The sequence below is a fragment of the Pongo pygmaeus genome, chromosome 15, assembly GCF_028885625.2.
Source record: "Pongo pygmaeus isolate AG05252 chromosome 15, NHGRI_mPonPyg2-v2.0_pri, whole genome shotgun sequence".
Classification (NCBI taxonomy): domain Eukaryota; kingdom Metazoa; phylum Chordata; class Mammalia; order Primates; family Hominidae; genus Pongo; species Pongo pygmaeus.
In genome coordinates, this window is record NC_072388.2 from 43,704,049 (window position 1) to 43,722,062 (window position 18,014).

The window sequence follows — 18,014 nt, forward strand, 5'->3', positions numbered from 1 at the left end:
CAATGGCATCTCTGTTTTAATTTGTTTATATCTTGATTGCTCATCCTGGTTTACCGTGTTCTCATATGCTTATATAAGCCATTTTTTAAATTACCTGTTGATATTATTTGCTCATTTTTCTATTACGTTATCTTTTTCTTGATTACAGTAGTTTGCTAATGTATTTGTTTTTGGTTTTCAAAAGAAAGCATGTGCATATTGCTTAAGAAGTTAGCTAATGTTAAACTGCTTGTAACAAAAAGTACCCCCTCCACCTCCCTTCAAATATTTTAGCTCTTCTGGTATTTTCCACCATGTGTATAACAGTAGATCTATGTTGCTTTCTTTCTTTCTCTGTTAGTTGTAGACATTATGTGTCTGTTACGGTAAATGAGAATTTTAACCCACTTACACTTTGTTTTCCCATTCCTTATCTTTCCAATATAGGTACAGGATAGGTTTCAATAATCAGCTTCAGTATTTTTTTTTAATCATTGTAAATCCATAAATAAGGATGGGCACAGTGGCTTATACCTGTAATCCCAGGACTTTGGGAGACTGAGGTGGGAGGAGTGCTTGAGCCTGGGAGGTTGAGGCTACAGTGAGCTGTGATTGCACCACTGCACTCTAGCCTGAGTGACAGAGTGAGACCTTGTCTCAAAAACAAAAAACATTAGCTGGGCATGGTGGCGCATGCCTGTAGTTCCAGCTACTCGGGAGGCTGAGGCAAGAGAATCACTTGAACCTGGAGGCGGAGGTTGCAGTGAGCCAAGATCGATCATGCCACTGCACTCCAGCCTGGATGACAGAGCAAGACCCTGTCTCAAAAAAAAAAAAAAAAAAAAAAAGAGATCAAAAACTATAAATATTTTTCATCATACTGTCTTTTCATTTTATAACCTTTTTGGTTTTTAATTGCTCCTCCCCTGCCCCTCATTTTTCCCGTTTCTCTAATTTTCTTTGAACATTTAAGGTTTTTTCATACTCTCCAGCAGCTTTGTAGAAGGCTTTAAATATAGCTTTCTATACAATCAGACCTGTTAAAAAATGTGTAAGTTCCATTTTTTCCTCTCCTTTGAGCTGTCTCTCCTGGAAACCTTCCTACTATAATCTGGACTGGTCTTCTAGTTCTGCTGTACAAGAGTTGTCTTGGGATATTCTCATCATCATGGTTCTAGGAGATGTCTTTACCTCACTTCTGGGTGAGTTTATTATTAGATCTCACTCTTTCTTGATTTCATGTCCAACTTTTAGAAGAGTGTGTCCTATAACTTCTTGTTAAAGGATGCTTGGATGAAAAAATAATTTTAAGGTTTGGTAAGCTATAGAATTTGGAGTTGAAAATTATTTTCTCCGTAGAGCTTTGAAGGCATTATTTATTCCTTTATAGCTTCTGCTATTGCTTTTGAGAAGTCCAGTACCATTCTTTTAGAATAGATTCTCTTTCTATAACGTGTTTTTCCTCTGTGGAAGCTGTTAGGATGTTCTTTTTGGGTCTGATGTAAATGAAGTTTTATAAAAATGAGCTTTGATGTGGATTTTCTTTTTCTTATTGTGATTATTGGGTGATTGGTTGAGTCTTTTCATTCTGAGATTCTAATGTCTTTCTATTCTTAGAAATGTTATTATTATGGATATTCTCATTTTGACAATTTCCTTGCCTTGATTTTCTCTGTTGTTTTTAATAGTTGGATGTTGGACCTCTTCTTTTAATTACTGAGTTTTTCTTTTCTTCTTCCTATTTTTCATGTCTTAGACTTTGTCTGGGTTTTTGAGGTATTTCCTTGAACCTTGTATTGGATTTTTAACATCTTCCATTAGATTCTTTTTTTTTTTTTTTGAGACAGAGTCTCCCTCTCTCCCCCAGGCTGGAGTACAGTGGCTCGATCTGGGCTCACTGCAAGCTCCGCCTCCTGGGTTCACGCCATTCTCCTGCACCAGCCTCCCGAGTAGCTGGGACTATAGGCACCTGCCACCACGCCTGACTAATTTTTTGTATTTTTAGTAGAAACAGGTTTCACCGTGTTACCCAGGATGATCTCCATCTCCTGACCTCGTGATCCGCCCGTCTCGGCCTCCCAAAGTGCTGGGGTTACAGGCGTGAGCCACAGCACCCGGCCCAGATTCTTAACATCCAAGAATCTTTCTTGTTCTCTGAGTGTTCCTTTTTTTATACTCTCCAATTCTTGTTTCATGGCTGCATATCTTTTCGTTATTTCTTTGATGATACTAAGGATAGTTGAGATTTTCCTCTGTTCCCAGGACTGTTTCCTCTCAAATTTTTCTGTTTACCTATTTTCATCTCTGAGATACGTGATCTCTGGATTTTTGTTCCTATTACAGATTAGATATTAACAAGCTATATGAGCCAGGCACAGTGGATCACTTGAGGTCAGGAGTTCGAGACCAGCCTGGCCAACATGGTGAAACCCTGTCTCTACTTAAAATACAAAAAAATTAGCTGGGCATGGTGGCAGGAGTCTGTAATCTCAGCTTCTCAGGAGGTTGAGGTAGGAGAATTGCTTGAACCTGGAAGGCAGAAGTTGCAGTAGCTGAGATCGTGACATTGCACTCCAGCCTGGGTGACAGAGCGAGACCCTGTCTCAAAAACAAACAAACAAAAAAACAAAAACAAGCATATGGAAGCACTGTGTGTTTTGTATGGGGCATTATCAGTTGGCCTGTGGTGTTTCACAGTAGTGTAATCATGTGGCTACTCTTTTTTGCTGGTGGATTCCCAGTGATAGTAACCTTATATCTTATTGCTGAGCCAAGCAGTTTGTTTAGAAAAGAATAATTTTATTTACTTGGGGAATGGACACCTAGCTTCTGAAATCCCCATAGCTGGGCGGGAAAGTTGAAGATTTCTCACCATTCATTAAGTATACCTTCTAAACGTTCTGTCTTCATTTCATTACCTTCTTGTCTTCTTCCCCTTTTCTCCATACTTTTTTCAGTGTCTGGTTAATTTTCTGAATCATTTGGGGTTCTGTAGGGACAGTAACATCCATTTTGTTCTTTTGAAAACCTTACACCAAATATGCACATGCATGCACAGACACACATGCTCTTCAATCTTTTATTTCTATATTGAACATATTTCCTCCAATGTTGTTATGTTTTTAACTTTGTTTATGGTGTCTTTTATCATATGGAGTTTTATTTTTCCTTAATGTGCTTCTGTTTCAATTCTTACTGGTTTCTGAGTTTTGTGCCTATTTTGCCAAAAATATATAAATCCTGTATTTTGTTCTAACTTTTCTGTAGTTTTTTGCTTATTCATTTATCTGAATTTAATTTCTGTCGTGAGATAGACATTAGCCTTTTATATATTCCCACTGTTGAATTAAAATATCTCCTATATCATACACCAAATACTCACGCACATTGATCTCTTTTTTGTTTCCTTGGCTCTGTACTGTTCATCCATTTTTCTGTTACCTGCCCAGTGCCAAATATGTAATTACTATAGCTTCCTAGTTTCTTATATTATCTTTCAGGAAAATGCCTGCTGCATTATCCTTTTACAAAGTCATTTTGCATTTTTGTATTCTGGATGAATAGTAGAATTTTATTTTTTCTTGTTCCTCTCAACATTTTTTAGCGCTTTATTGAAATTGTGTTAAAATTGTGGGTTAACTTAGGGGAGTGTAGTTTTATACTTTTTAAAAATCTCTCTTGATTCTAAGATACTTATCTTGAAAGTATGTGTATCTAAAAGCTTTATCCCATTGGAGTATTAAATCCAGTGTCTAAAATTGCTTACAGAAATCTCTTGACATGACTAGGTATTTTAAAATACTTTGTAACAAACTTTTTTTTTTTTTCCTTGGAGACAGAGTCTTGCTCTGTCATCCAGGCTGGAGTGCAGTGTTGAGTGGTGCAATTTCAGCTCACTGCCACTTCCGCCTCCCAGGTTCAAGTGATTCTCATGCCTCAGACTCCTGAGTAGCTCGGATTACAGATGTGCACCACAACGCCTGGCTAATTTTTGTATTTTTAGTAGAGATGGGGTTTCGCCGTGTTGGCAAGGCTGGTCTCAAACTCCTGGCCTCATGTGCTGGAATTACAGGCGTGAGCCATCGTGCCCAGCCTGTGATAAAACTTTAATGGTAGAATTTTAGAATTGAGAGGGGCTTTTGAGAGGTTTAAAGTATATGTATACTTTTTTTTTTTTTGAGACAGAGTCGCGCTCTGTCGCCCAGTCGGGAGTGCAGTGGTACAATCTCGGCTTACTGCAACCTCCGCCTGCCGGGTTCAAGCAATTCTCCTGCCTCAGCCTCCCAAGTAGCTGGGACTACAGGCATGTGCCACCATGCCTGGCTAATTTTTTGTATTTTTGTAGAGACGGGGTTTCATCATGTTGGCCAGGTTGGTCTTGAACTCCTGACCTGAGGTGATCCTCCCGCTTCAGCCTCCCTAAGTGCTGCGATTACAGGCATGAGCCTGTAATCATGCCTGTAATCATTTCACCATGCCTCGTGAAAATATTCTTAAATTGAGATAAAATTTGCCTCTCTTTAACTTCCTACTTGTTTTAATTTTGTCTTCTGTCATAAATCAATCTATACAACAGACATTCAGATTTAACAAACACTTAAATGTCTACTCTTACCTATTTGCAATGTGTACATTTTGTATTTAATTTTCTATTTGATAAAATTACATAAAAAGTACATTTATCTATTCCCTTTTTCTCACTCTTTTTAAGCAGCTGTTGTATGCTTTCTGTTAATCTGTCTACCCTTTAATCCCTACTTGCATAGGAAGCAGTTGAATATAATTTTTGAAGTTAGCATTATCTTCTAAATTTAGAAATAATATTTTAAAAGTGATTTTATCTTGGAAAGATAACTTAAGAGTAATTTAATTTTTCAGAACTTTTGAGCATGCTGTTCTAGCTGCAGGAACAGATTTCCGTTCTGACAGACTGTGGGAAATGTATATAAACTGGGAAAATGAGCAGGGAAACCTGAGAGAAGTTACAGCTATATATGATCGTATTCTTGGTATTCCAACACAGCTGTATAGTCATCATTTTCAGAGGTAGGTGGGAAATTCTGATCATTGAAACATCTTTGATTACTCAGATAGTTGGTAATATTAAGTATTATAATTCTCTTGAAATGTTATGTAAGCTTTTATTACGTGGAAAGAGGAATAAATTTTGTTGCTAATCACAACCTACATGCTTGCTTTTGACATTTTTTCATATGCCTTATGAAATGTTTAGAAATTTTACTGTTTTTAGACAGAAGTTTCTCCTTATTCATAGGAATTCTGTCTTGTCTAAGGTAGTTCAGAGTAGTGAAGGAATGAGAAAATAGTACCTAAGTTGAGTTATTTATTTATGGCATTAAATTGACACACTGCCTGGCACATGATAGATGCTTATTTTTTTGAAACTTAATGATTTGCTAAATATACATTCTTGTGATTGGTATAACACCTTATATCCAAAACAGTGAAGGATGCATTTTATATAGTAAGTAGTATCTATTTTCAAACACTCAGGTATCATTCCATTTTAATTTTCTAACATGATTTTTCTGTTACAATTGGTATCCTTTTATTTTAATGATTACTGTTAAAACAACTAATTCTGTGTGTCATTATTTTTGTGTTCTGTTTCCTGCTTTATTCAGAGTATCCCATCAGTAAGGATCCAGAAAGTCTTTCTGAACAAGTATGAAGACTGTGTCTTTGCTTTTTTTAAATTCGCACGTTTTCTATTTTTTATTACAATTTTTATGAGTAGTATTGTATAAACTTAGTATTTTCTATTTTTTGTTATAATTTTTATGAGTAGTATTGTATAAACTTAGGTACTTTTTAAGTGAGTGATTTTCTAAATTTTTTTTTACTACCAAAAGTAGAAGACTTTTATGAAGCATTTGTAAAGTACTGAGGATCAATGTGCTAAAGATAGAAGTTATACAGACTCAGGTTAGAAATAGGAAGCATATAGATAGGAATATTCTCTCTGCTCTTGATGAAATAGAGGAAGCAGGCAGGTTTCTAAGGTATAATGACCTAGGAAGACACTTGCTGAAAGACGTTAACACAAGTAAGAATTGGCATATGGAAATGCTTGGTAAATAGTTACCAAACACGTAAGTACAAAAGTACTTAAATTACCTGATGGGCCAAAGACGGTGTCTTTTCATAGACTAGTTCTTCTCTGATTTAAAGTATAGGAAAAATCTATGACTACAAGAACTTTACTGATGATGGAAAAAAAATATGTGTAGGAAACACACATAGCATTTTCTATATCCCAGACACTGTGCTGAGTGCTTTGTAACTCACTTAATCCTCCCAGTAACCCATCGAGGCAAGTACTATTGTTCCCATTTTATGAAAGGGGAGACACAGGGAGATTAGCATATTTATCTAAGGCCACAGAGTTTGTAAGTGACTGGAAGCTACTTGGAACCTAGACAGTATGGCCCTAAAGTTTTTTATATGTTTTCATACAAATCTTTTTTATTTCTAAATAAATATCCCACTAGGCTTTTATTTATTTATTTTTCTTTAAGTCATCAGTTACCCTAGGCTTTTAAAAATGCATATATACTTATAATAGATATTAGTGGGATTATATTACACATACTGATCTATAATCTGATATTTTTCACTTAATGCATTTAGAACCACTTTCCTTATCAGTTATAGCAAACTCACAAGTAGTCTTTATGCAATTCTTATAGTTTATGTAAGTTAACTAATTCACATGACTAACTGCTTTGAGAACCACTGAATGTTTTGTTTTTTTTTTTCTGTAACACATGCCTCTTTGTTAAAGTCATTTATTTAGCATTTGCTGTGTACCTGCTGATAAGCTATTTAAGTTGTAGGAATGAAGGCCCAAAGAAGCCATGTGTAAATAGCGTTGCCTGTGAGTTGGTCAGAAGGATAGAGGAGGCGTGTGTTAAAAAACATATTCTAAATGGTATACAGTAATAATGGAAATATTTTTATTGTGCTTGTGCATTAGGCTTGTACCATTGGATGTACCCTGCACATTATCTCTGAGATAATGTCTAATTTAAAACCTTCTTTAGCATGAGGACTTTGTGATCTGGTCTAACATCCAGGTCCAATCCCTGGTAGTTCCTGAGCTCTAGACATACCTAAGTCTGATAACTTCCCAAAGGGCAGTGTTGTTTTATATCTTCATGACTGTAATACCTTTTCCTCTTTCCACTTGTCTAGTGGACTTATATTCCCTGAGACCACACAGTTTTGTGTCTTCTCTGTGAAATTTTCTCTGGTTCACCTATATTGAGATATCTAGTCTGTTATTTGTGCCACGACTTTACCTACATTTATTTACATTTATATCAGCACCAGTAACACTGCTTTGAATTTATGTCTCTTATATCCTCAACATGCCTGTCAGTTTCTGAGGCTTAATTCTTTGTATCTCTAATATTTAGGAATAGAGCTCAATATATATTAGGCACTTAGCCAGTCTTTACTGAATAAATGTTAGCTTTATAATACAAAAAACTGCTGAAAAAATACTGCTTAATATTATGCACATTTTGTCACTGTTTGAAAGAAGCTGCTACATGATGTAGCAATCAAGTCATTTTAGATTTATGTACTGTATGTAGTTATTTTGAAATTTTACCTTATTTTAAGTTTTTAATTCATTTGTTGACAATTTTGAGTTTTAATATTCATTTGTAATTAAATCTGTTTTTTCATACTACATATTTGAGAGTTACTTCCTTATTTTTAATTTTTTAACATAAGGCAATCTGTGTTAATTTTTTTCTGCCTGGTGCTGAAATGGGCCGTTAGCCTCTGTATCCGTTGACTTTGCAAAATTTAAATTAGATTCCAATGTTATTTATATACTTTTTTTTTTTTTTTTGAGGTGAAATCTCGCTCTGTTGCCCAGGCTGGATTGCAGTGGTGCAGTCTTGGCTCACTGCAGCCTCCACCTCCCAGGTTCAAGTGATTCTCCTGCCTCAGCCTCCCGAGTAGCTGGGATTACAGACGCCCGCCCTGACATCGAGCTAATTTTTGTATTTTTGGTACAGATGGGTTTCAGCTTGTTTGCCAGGCTGGTCTTGAACTCCTGACCTCAGGTGATCCGCCCGCCTCAGCCTCCCAAAGTGCTGGGATTACAGGCGTCAGCAGGCGCCCAACCTGTTTACTTACTTTTTAGTAACATTTCTGATAGTAGTACAGAGGTGGGAATGAGAGTTGTGAGACTAGAGGCTGCAAGGTCATTTTATGTTTATCCAGCTTAAAAGTCCTGAGATGATGAACATGTATTTAAAAGGTACAGTCAATAAATAGGACCTGGTATCTAATGTAAATCAAAAGCTAGGTGGAAGAGATTGAGAGATGTAGTGGTTGACAGTACCATTAATCAATATTAGAAATGCTGAGGGTGGCTGGGCACGGTGGCTCACACCTGTAATCCCAGCACTTTGGGAGGCTGAGGTGGGTGGATCACCTGAGGTCAGGAGTTCGAGACCAGGCTGCCCAACAAGGTGAAACCCCGTCTCTACTAAAATTACAAAAATTAGCTGGGCGTGGTGGTGTGCACCTGTAATCCCAGCTACTTGGGAGGCTGAGGCAGGAGAATTGCTTGAACCCAGGAGGTGGAGCTTGCAGTGAGCCAAGATAGCACCATCGCACTCTAGCCTGGGTGACAGACCGGGACTCCATCTCACACAAAAAAATAAAGAAAGAAAGAAATACTGAGGGTATTCATTTTCAGATGAAGATGCCACACTTATTTTAAAATATTTCATATTTGAGGTTCCAAAGGTATATTCAAATTGTGATGGTGTAGATATTTTAGCTCCTCAACCTGGTGTTTTTGATTAAAATTTGTATGTATACAAATTATTGCATGTTTTCATAAAATAGTGAAATGATATTTTTTTCAAAAATCTTTTTATAGATTAGCTTAAAACTAATCCACATTTCTTTGTGCAGAGTATTGGCAGTTGGATATGCTAATGTGATTAGGAGAAAGGTTTGGACTTGTGTTATAGTTTTGAGAGTCATCATGGTATACTTATTTCAAGCTGTATCAATGAGATTGGCCAGAAGTATGTATTAATAAAAATAGATGAGAACCAAATGGACAGTGGAATTCTTGGGAATAGTAGCATTTAGGGCAGGTAAGAAGGGGAATAAGACATAGAGCAGCAGTCAGAGGCTTGGAGGACCATATTACAAAACAAGTGTCCATTTAATTTTATATATGAGGTAATTGATAATCTTAATTGGGCAGTTTCACTGGATTTTTGCGTACTCACATGTGGATGAGTATTTGGAAGGTGGGAAGGAAATGCTATATTTGTTGGTTATTTACAAGTGATCATTTAGAATTTAAATATGGATTACAATATTTAATTTTACTGTAACTTATGTCTTTGTAGTAAAATAGATTCTATGACACACAAAGAATAGGTATTATCATCTTATTTTACAATTGAGGAAACTAAGATTTAGAGAAAAGAAAAACTTCCCTTAAGTCATAACCAGTAACAGACAGAACTGAGGTTTGAATTTATGCCCGTCCATGCCTTCTCCATTCCACTGTAAAGGTAGGAAGAAATTGAAGATGTCTATAGACTGTTTTATCATATGGTAGTGTTTTATCATATATGGTAGGGTTTTACTATAGAAAAGAAGGAGAAAAGGTATGATATTTTGGTTTCTTTTTAAAATCAAATCCTTTGAAAGAGTAGTATATAGTAGGAATCTCAATATGAGATCTAAAATTATGATTCAAATATATATATATTTTTATTGTTTTCCTTTAGATTTAAAGAACATGTACAGAATAATTTGCCTAGAGATCTTTTAACTGGTGAACAGTTTATTCAGTTGCGAAGGGAATTAGCTTCTGTAAATGGTCATAGTGGTGATGATGGTCCTCCTGGTGATGATCTACCATCGGGAATTGAAGACATAACTGATCCTGCAAAGGTAACCAGTCTTATTCTAAAGTTCGTCAGTGGCCAGGTGTGGTGGCTTATGCCTGTAATCCCAGCACTTTGGGAGGCCAAGGTAGGCGGATCACCTGAGGTCTAGAGTTTGAGACCCGTCTAGGCAACATGATGAAACCCCGTCTATACACAAAAATTAGCCAGGTGTGGTGGCACATGACTGTAGTCCCATCTACTTGGGAGGCTGAGGTGGGAAGATTGCTTGAACCTGGAAGGCGGAGATTGCAGTGAGCTAAGATGGCACCACTGCATTCCAGCCTGGGCCACAGAGCAAGACTCCATCTCGGGGGAGAAAAAGTCTTTAGTGCAGAAGAAACTGGACCTGTTATCCCTTGACTCCATGAGTGGCACAGTGATCACTTATATGACTGGCCATTTACCCAGTGACTTGTAGCTTGTTTGAAGTTAATTTCTGATTAAGGCAAGTGGGGATTCAGTAGCTTGTATGTATACCCCCCAAAAAAACTTAGCTTAGAAGGAATATTTTGCCTAGGTTGTGTATCTACTAGCCCAATTTAAGAAAAAAAGAAAAAAAAAATATGAAAGTGGTTAATTAGGAAGTTGTGTGATAAGTTTTAGTGTTGTTAATTGGATTTTGCACATAATTGCCAACAGTTAAAAATCTACCACTAATCTAAGACTAAAATATCTGTGAATAATACTTAAATGTAAGCAGTGATACTGAAAATTTTCAGTATACGGTTTGTGAGATTTATTTTTTTTCCCTTTTTCTTCCCAAGCTAATTACAGAAATAGAAAACATGAGACATAGAATCATTGAGATTCATCAAGAAATGTTTAATTATAATGAGCATGAAGTTAGTAAAAGGTGGACTTTTGAAGAAGGTGTAAGTGTTTTTGTTTTGTAATAGTCTTTAAAATACAAAGTAGGAATAATTTATTTTTCTTTCAATTTTGATAGTACTATCTCTGTTGTAACTTTATTTTTGCATATTTAAGCCATAACTTCAGATGTTCGTCTCATTTATTGTAATCATTATCCGTTTTTCCATTTTCCCTGATGAATTTTAGAATGTTTGAATTCAGATTTACTTGAATTGCAAGATATCTGCTTAATCTGAACTATTTTATTCTAATTGTTCAATTTTTAAAAGTCAACTTCTTGGGGTTATACTTTACATACATTACAATTCACCCATTTTAGGTATATAGTAAAATAAGGTAATTTCACACAGTTTTAATTCTTTGGTTTTTTTTCTGACTGCTTTACTGAGATATAATTCACATGCCATATGTGAATTCACCCATTTAAAGTATACAGTTCAATAGTTCTTAGTATATTCACAGATATGTACAACCATCACCACAGTCAATTTTAAAACATAATCACCACCTCAAAAAATAACACCTTAACTTTTAGTTGTCACTACCCCTACCTCCTCAGCTGCGACCCTCTATCCCCAGTGCTAAGGTACCACCATCTGCTTTTTGTTTCTGTAGATTTCCCTATAATGGCCTTTCATATGAATGGAATCTTAGAATATGGAATCATTTCACAGATGTATGTATATACATTGTAGTCATCACAGCAATCAAGATACAGAACTCTTTTAGCACCCCAAAGGTCCCCTTGGCCCCTTTCCAGCCAGAGTTCCCCTCTTCACTCCTAGCCCTAGGCAGCCATTGATCTGCTTTCTGTCACTATGGTTGTTCAATTTTAAAATATTCAACAAAGTATAAAATGTTCTGTACATTAAAAAGCATGTAATTGGCAAGATGGCAGAATACAGAGAAAATGTATTATTTCATTTGTTTGTAAAGCTTAAGGAATTTAAGGGTTAATTTTAAAAGTTTTTTAAATTATGAAATATGATTAAAAATTTTAATTATCAATTATACTTATATTTAAAATAATTTGTATTAACACTGTACATGTGCATATTTTGGTGATATTGGTTTACTTTCATTGGCATGTTACAATTTCATTACAGATTAAAAGACCTTACTTTCATGTGAAACCTTTGGAAAAGGCACAACTAAAAAACTGGAAAGAATACTTAGAATTTGAAATTGAAAATGGGACTCATGAACGAGTTGTGGTTCTCTTTGAAAGATGTGTCATATCATGTGCCCTCTATGAGGAGTTTTGGATTAAGGTAAGAAAATCATGTGCTCTTAAACTTGAATATATTATAAACATTGATCTAGTGACTAACCTTTTTTGTACTTCTGTTGAATGTTGTTCATATAACTATATCTGTTGCATTAGGAGATGGTCTGCTTGCAACCAGATTTGACTGCTGCATATGCCAACCTCGTTGCCTCTCTTCGTCCTTCCTTACAGAAACTAGTCTAGTGGTTCAATAAAGGTGCTGAATGGGTTTAAAAATAGAATTTTATCGTTCTGTCACAAATTTAATGGCTTGTTCAACTGTAAATTATTCAGTATTTCCTCTTTTCTGTATGTAGTATGCCAAGTACATGGAAAACCATAGCATTGAAGGAGTGAGGCATGTCTTCAGCAGAGCTTGTACTATACATCTCCCAAAGAAACCCATGGTGCATATGCTTTGGGCAGCTTTTGAGGAACAGCAGGGTAAGAGTGGAGAAATTCAGTTGATATTTTTGAGATTTTAAGTTATTTCAGGAAACAGTGACAAATTGAGTGGTAAGGGATGGTGTAAAGCAGAGTTTGGCAAACTTTTTCTCTAAAGGGCCAGATAGTAAAAGCCATGTGTTCTGACTTTCAGGCTTTGTAAGCCATTGTAGCCCCAAAACAGCCATAGGCAGTATGTAAATATGCATGGCTGTTTCCCATTATTAGTTGCTGGATTTAGCCCATGGGTGATTGTTGCCAGTATCTGGTTATAAACATTATTTTAGTTGTTTAAACCAAAGCATAAACATTTAATTACTGTTTCTAGGTAATATTAATGAAGCCAGGAATATCTTGAGAACATTTGAAGAATGTGTTCTAGGATTGGCAATGGTTCGTTTACGAAGAGTAAGTTTAGAACGACGGCATGGAAATCTGGAAGAAGCTGAACATTTGCTTCAGGATGCCATTAAGAATGCCAAATCAAATAATGAATCTTCATTTTATGCTGTCAAACTAGCCCGGCATCTTTTCAAAATACAGAAAAACCTTCCAAAATCAAGAAAGGTGCTTTTGGAAGCAATCGAAAGAGACAAAGTATGCATTTGTATTTTTAAGAGTATCTTCTATAAAAAAAACCAGTGGTCAGTGTATTTTCACTGTGGCAACTGTGATGAAAGATTTGGTCTGTATGTAATATATTTTATTACTAAATGAGGACAACAGTCCCTCTAAACTGATGTTGCCATTTAAAATTTTTTTTCAAATTGTTTTGAATTAAAAGTTTGAGACATTAAGATTATTGGGTTAAAATTGTTGTAGACATTGTGATACTATTTTCCCTTTAGAAATTATCAACAAATTTACTGATTACTAAGTAGAACAGAGGACTTGGGAGAATACTTCATAAACAAAAGCATAGGCGTTGCCTATGTTGTAAGCACATTTAGAAGTGAGATGATTTTGCTTCTCTATAGAGTACTTTTTATATATCAATTGAAAAAGGCAGTGTATAGGTAATAGGTAATTTCTCAAGTTTTAGGATTTTAGTTATTGCCAGGTCTGTTTAAGATACAGATTTATAGCAGTTTGCTTCTAGCTGCAGTTTAAGATGTTTGTCTTTTTTTTTTTTTGAGTCTGTCGCCTAAGCTGGAGTGCAGTGGTGCCATCTTGGCTCTCACTTCAACCTCTGCCTCCCGGGTTCAAGCGATTCTCCAGCCTCAGCCTCCCGAGTAGCTGGGATTACAGGCATGCATCACTACATCTGGCTGATTTTTGTATTTTTAGTAGACACAGGGTTTCACCATGTTGGTCAGGCTGATCTTGAACTCCTGACCTCAGGTGATTTGCCTGCCTCGGCCTCCCAAAGTGCTGGGATTACAGGCGTGAGCCACCGCACCTGGGCTTTTTTTTTTTTTGAGACAGAGTCTCATTGTCGCTGAGGCTGGAGTGCAATAGCGTGATCTCTGCTCACTGCAGCTTCCACCTCCTGGGTTCAAGCCATTCTCCTGCCTCAGGCTCCCAAGTAGCTGGGATTAAAGGTGTGCACCACCATGCCAGTTAATTTTTGTATTTTTAGTAGAGATGGGGTTTTACCATGTTGGCCAGGCTGGTCTCAAACTCCAGACCTAAAGTGATCCTCCTGCCTTGGCCTCCCAAAGTGCTGGGATTATAGGCATGAGCCACCACGCCCGGCTAAGATGTTTATCTATAGTTGTAGTAAAGATTTAAATTATTTGAAGCATAGAGTTTTTTTTTATGTTTTATTTTCTAATTGTCATGGTAGGTGATGTCATACTAAATACAAGATGGGATATAGAGTTTTAATTTACTGTCATTGAACAATATGCATTGTTTAGGAGATACTAGGATGATCAGTTGATTGAAAAATTCATCAGTGTGTTAATGAATTTTTTCACCCCTTTAGATATATGCTGAAAACATTTAGCATGAGTTGTATTTTAATACAATTTTCAATATTTTTTTCAAATTGAGACATAAAAACTAAGGCATTTTAAATATCTGTGCTCTAATAAAAATATTTTAGAGGTATTAATTGATGCTGCTTTTTACACAGGAGAACACAAAGTTATACCTCAATTTACTTGAAATGGAATATAGTGGTGACCTCAAACAAAATGAAGAAAATATCCTAAATTGTTTTGACAAAGCTGTACATGGTTCATTACCTATTAAAATGAGAATTACATTTTCTCAGAGAAAAGTGGAATTTCTTGAAGATTTTGGTTCCGATGTTAATAAGTAAGATATTAGTTATATTACTTATTTGAATGATAAATGAGCATTGATATTTTTGTGTGGGGATTTGATGATTAGTATAGATTAATACATTGTTAAATTTTAAAATGTTCATTTAGTTTACTTTTTCCTCAGATATATATGGGGGTAAATTCAATTTTGTAAATGTGTATGTACTTAACAGGAAGTCATAAGGTTTGTCTTTCCTTCAAAACTGTTTTCCCAATTTTAGAATGACAATCTAAACCATGACTGAATGAGAGAAGGCAGGAAGGAGCAATCCTGTGAATAGGGAAATGGGATAAGGATTGAACCCTGAGACCCAAATATTTAATATATAGGTCAATAAAGATGGATGGGATTAATCTCCAGTTAGGAGTGCTATTTTCTGAGATTGGAGAAGAGGATGGATATGGTCCCACAGAACATGCCTAGTGGCCTCATCTTCTTTCATTGTAAAAGGCCGAAAGTTGAGGATGGTTGAAGAGAATGCTTCAGTGGATTTGGGAAAAGGACAAGTTTAAGATTAAATTTACTAAGAGTACAAATATTGGCTACAGCATTGCTGAAGTTCCAGTCTTACCTGATTCTAGTAAGGAAATACACCAGTTCCTATTAGGCATGTGCCTTTTCTGATTATTCTCATTTAGATTTCTGTTGAAACCACTGTAGATAAACTGAGAATTAGTTGTGTCTGGGTGTTTGTATATGTGTGTATATATTTTTGATGGCTGTGTAAAATTTCAATGCAACTAATATAACAGCTAATGTTTGTATTAGTGTATTTTAATGTATTAATGTATATATTTGCGTGCTTGGCATGATGCCAAATGTTTTATATTAGCTATCTTGCAGAAAATTCATAGCAGTAGAATGAGGGTATAGGGTTCTGTTCTCTTAATAGATGAGACGATTAAACAGAGATTAGGCATTTTTTCTGAGGTCATGTAGCTGTTATCACATTGTGGAGCTAGGACTGAACCTACTTCAGAGTTTCTGCTCTTAACTGCTTGTGTGCTGTGTATTTAGTGTCTTATGTTTACACTGAAGAAGGTACACAAAAGATGAGATATGTAATTCTAGCTTCTAGTCTAGTTGAAGGATATGATTAACAGGAAATAAGTAAGTGTATGAGGTAGCAAGTAACTGCCGGGAGGGGTGTGATCTCTCTGTGGATCAGAATGGATTTGTCATGCTTCATAGAGGAGGTTGGGCTTCATTTAGTTATTACTGGATTCTGATAAGCTGAGACACAGTGGCGGAAGCAAGTTGAAGCTCATCTAAAAGTAACATCTGCTTGATTGGAGGTTTTTGTGAAGTAGTGGAAGCGTGATCTTGACTGTGTCGTGCATTGAAAGCTAGACTGAATTCATAGCACTTGCAGTAGGTAGTTGACAGTAGTAAGCTATTGGAATTTTGACCAGTGATGTTAAATGACATTATTTTAATTTGGTAAAAATAGGCAGACAAATCGGAGATTCAACACAAGTGTCATTTAGTCCATTGTAAGTATAGGGAATGGAGTGTCTGAGTATCAGGACTATGATTTTAGTAGTAGAAATTTTAAAAATAAAGGAGCCGCTTAGAAATTTTCTTAGGCAGTTTCCTAAGTAAAAACAACTTTAAATATTTAATAAAGTTTGTTTTTTATATATTCCAGAGGATATTTTTTTCTTTCCTTTCAGGCTTCTGAATGCTTATGATGAACATCAAACACTCCTGAAAGAACAGGATTCTTTAAAAAGGAAAGCAGAAAATGGGTATGTCACTTTTTGCTAAGTCAAGAAGGGGTGCTTCATTATGGAAATGCCTTCAAAGACAAATGTTTTTAAGTGTTATTTTTATGTTGTAATTTACATACTTTATTTTCATGATCTGAAAAAGTCTTGAGTGATTCAGAACTTCAGTAAAACAAATATACAGATAACATTCATCTATTCGTTAAAGTTCTTATCTGTGGGAGTTTTGAAAGTTTCCATTTTGACGTTTTATATAGATCAGAAGAACCAGAGGAAAAGAAAGCACATACAGAAGATACAACTTCATCATCTACACAGATGATTGATGGTGATTTACAGGCAAACCAAGCTGTATATAATTATAGTGCGTGGTATCAAGTGAGTCTGCATAATTACAATTCTTTGTTCATAGATGTTATTAGCATATATTAGGATAGTTTCTTTTTTTTAAAAAAAGTTTTTGTTCCAATTGTGTAATACATTCTTTGGTGGTTAAGTACTAGAATTTTAGCAGTGAACACTTGCTTGTTTTCTTAAACATACCTGCTTTAATTATACTTTTACATATGGAACTCTGCCACAGTTCTAATATGCTAACATACTTACTTTTTCCTTTCAGTACAATTATCAGAATCCTTGGAATTATGGACAGTATTATCCTCCCCCTCCAACCTGATGGGAAAAATGTAAATTTCAAATGGAGTGTGTGAAAAGTATGAAATTATTATTTTTTTTAATGAGGGATGTAAACAGTATAAGCTTGTTGTATTTGATAACCTGTCTTCCTTGTTTCTGTGTAACATGATTTGTTTAGTAATAGGGGGAAAATGTCAATTAGTAGCTTACCACAGATACTGTTTCCTACCATTTATAAAATTTACTTTTTATTGAAAAACTATTTTTTGATTTTTGCATTAAGTGGTCTAGAATTCTTTTGCAGTGCATTTGCAACAGAATTTTGTAGCCTTAAGGGGTAGGAAGAAAAAGCTGACTGCAAATCATGTCAGTGTAGTACAAAATTCTGAAAACACATAAGGGCTGGTTATTTACCTCCTTTTTTTTTTTTTTTTTTTTTTTAAAAGAAAAAAGGACTTTTAACCTTTGCTGACAAGGTTTTGTCTGTTTCAGTTATACTTGTGAATTGTGATCTAACTGCAGAAAGGATACATTATTGAAATACTATGCCTTGGAATAGAGATTATGAATGAGAAAATGGAATGTTTGCATCCCTTTAAAAATGAAAATCATATCAAAAGTATGTTTCAGGAGACTTTGTATTTAGAATATTCATGTAAAACTTGTGAACAAGCTTTCATTTTGATCAAACTGATCTTCATTTTTGTAATAAAACGGAAGACTCATCCAGTAATCGTTTATGAATTTATTTTGGGGGGATCAATTAGTAATATTAACCTTATGTTCACCTGTATTAGTGGATCATTGGTTTTGAAGTACACTTTTTCTAAATTCAGGTCTTGATCTTCCTGCCAAGATTTT

General features: G+C 35.4%; 1 protein-coding gene and 1 non-coding gene across 7 annotated transcripts in view; both read left to right on the plus strand.

Annotated features, from left to right (window-relative positions):
• PRPF39 (pre-mRNA processing factor 39) overlaps positions 1-17,886 on the plus strand; it is a 31,440-nt gene extending 13,554 nt beyond the window's left edge. For all 6 annotated transcript variants that reach the window (XM_054449162.2, XM_054449163.2, XM_054449165.2 and 3 more), the window contains 10 exons: positions 4,858-5,025; positions 9,777-9,942; positions 10,703-10,810; positions 11,915-12,079; positions 12,393-12,519; positions 12,848-13,116; positions 14,597-14,781; positions 16,464-16,538; positions 16,775-16,895; positions 17,137-17,886. In XM_054449162.2, coding sequence (XP_054305137.1) covers positions 4,858-5,025; positions 9,777-9,942; positions 10,703-10,810; positions 11,915-12,079; positions 12,393-12,519; positions 12,848-13,116; positions 14,597-14,781; positions 16,464-16,538; positions 16,775-16,895; positions 17,137-17,193 — 1,441 coding nt within the window. In that variant the 3' untranslated portion in view covers positions 17,194-17,886. The remainder of the gene's footprint in view (positions 1-4,857; positions 5,026-9,776; positions 9,943-10,702; positions 10,811-11,914; positions 12,080-12,392; positions 12,520-12,847; positions 13,117-14,596; positions 14,782-16,463; positions 16,539-16,774; positions 16,896-17,136) is intronic.
• Positions 13,182-13,267, plus strand: LOC129013458 (small nucleolar RNA SNORD127). The gene has a single exon (XR_008493931.1). It is a non-coding gene; the product is annotated as a small nucleolar RNA SNORD127 (small nucleolar RNA).
• Positions 17,887-18,014: the final 128 nt, after the last annotated feature.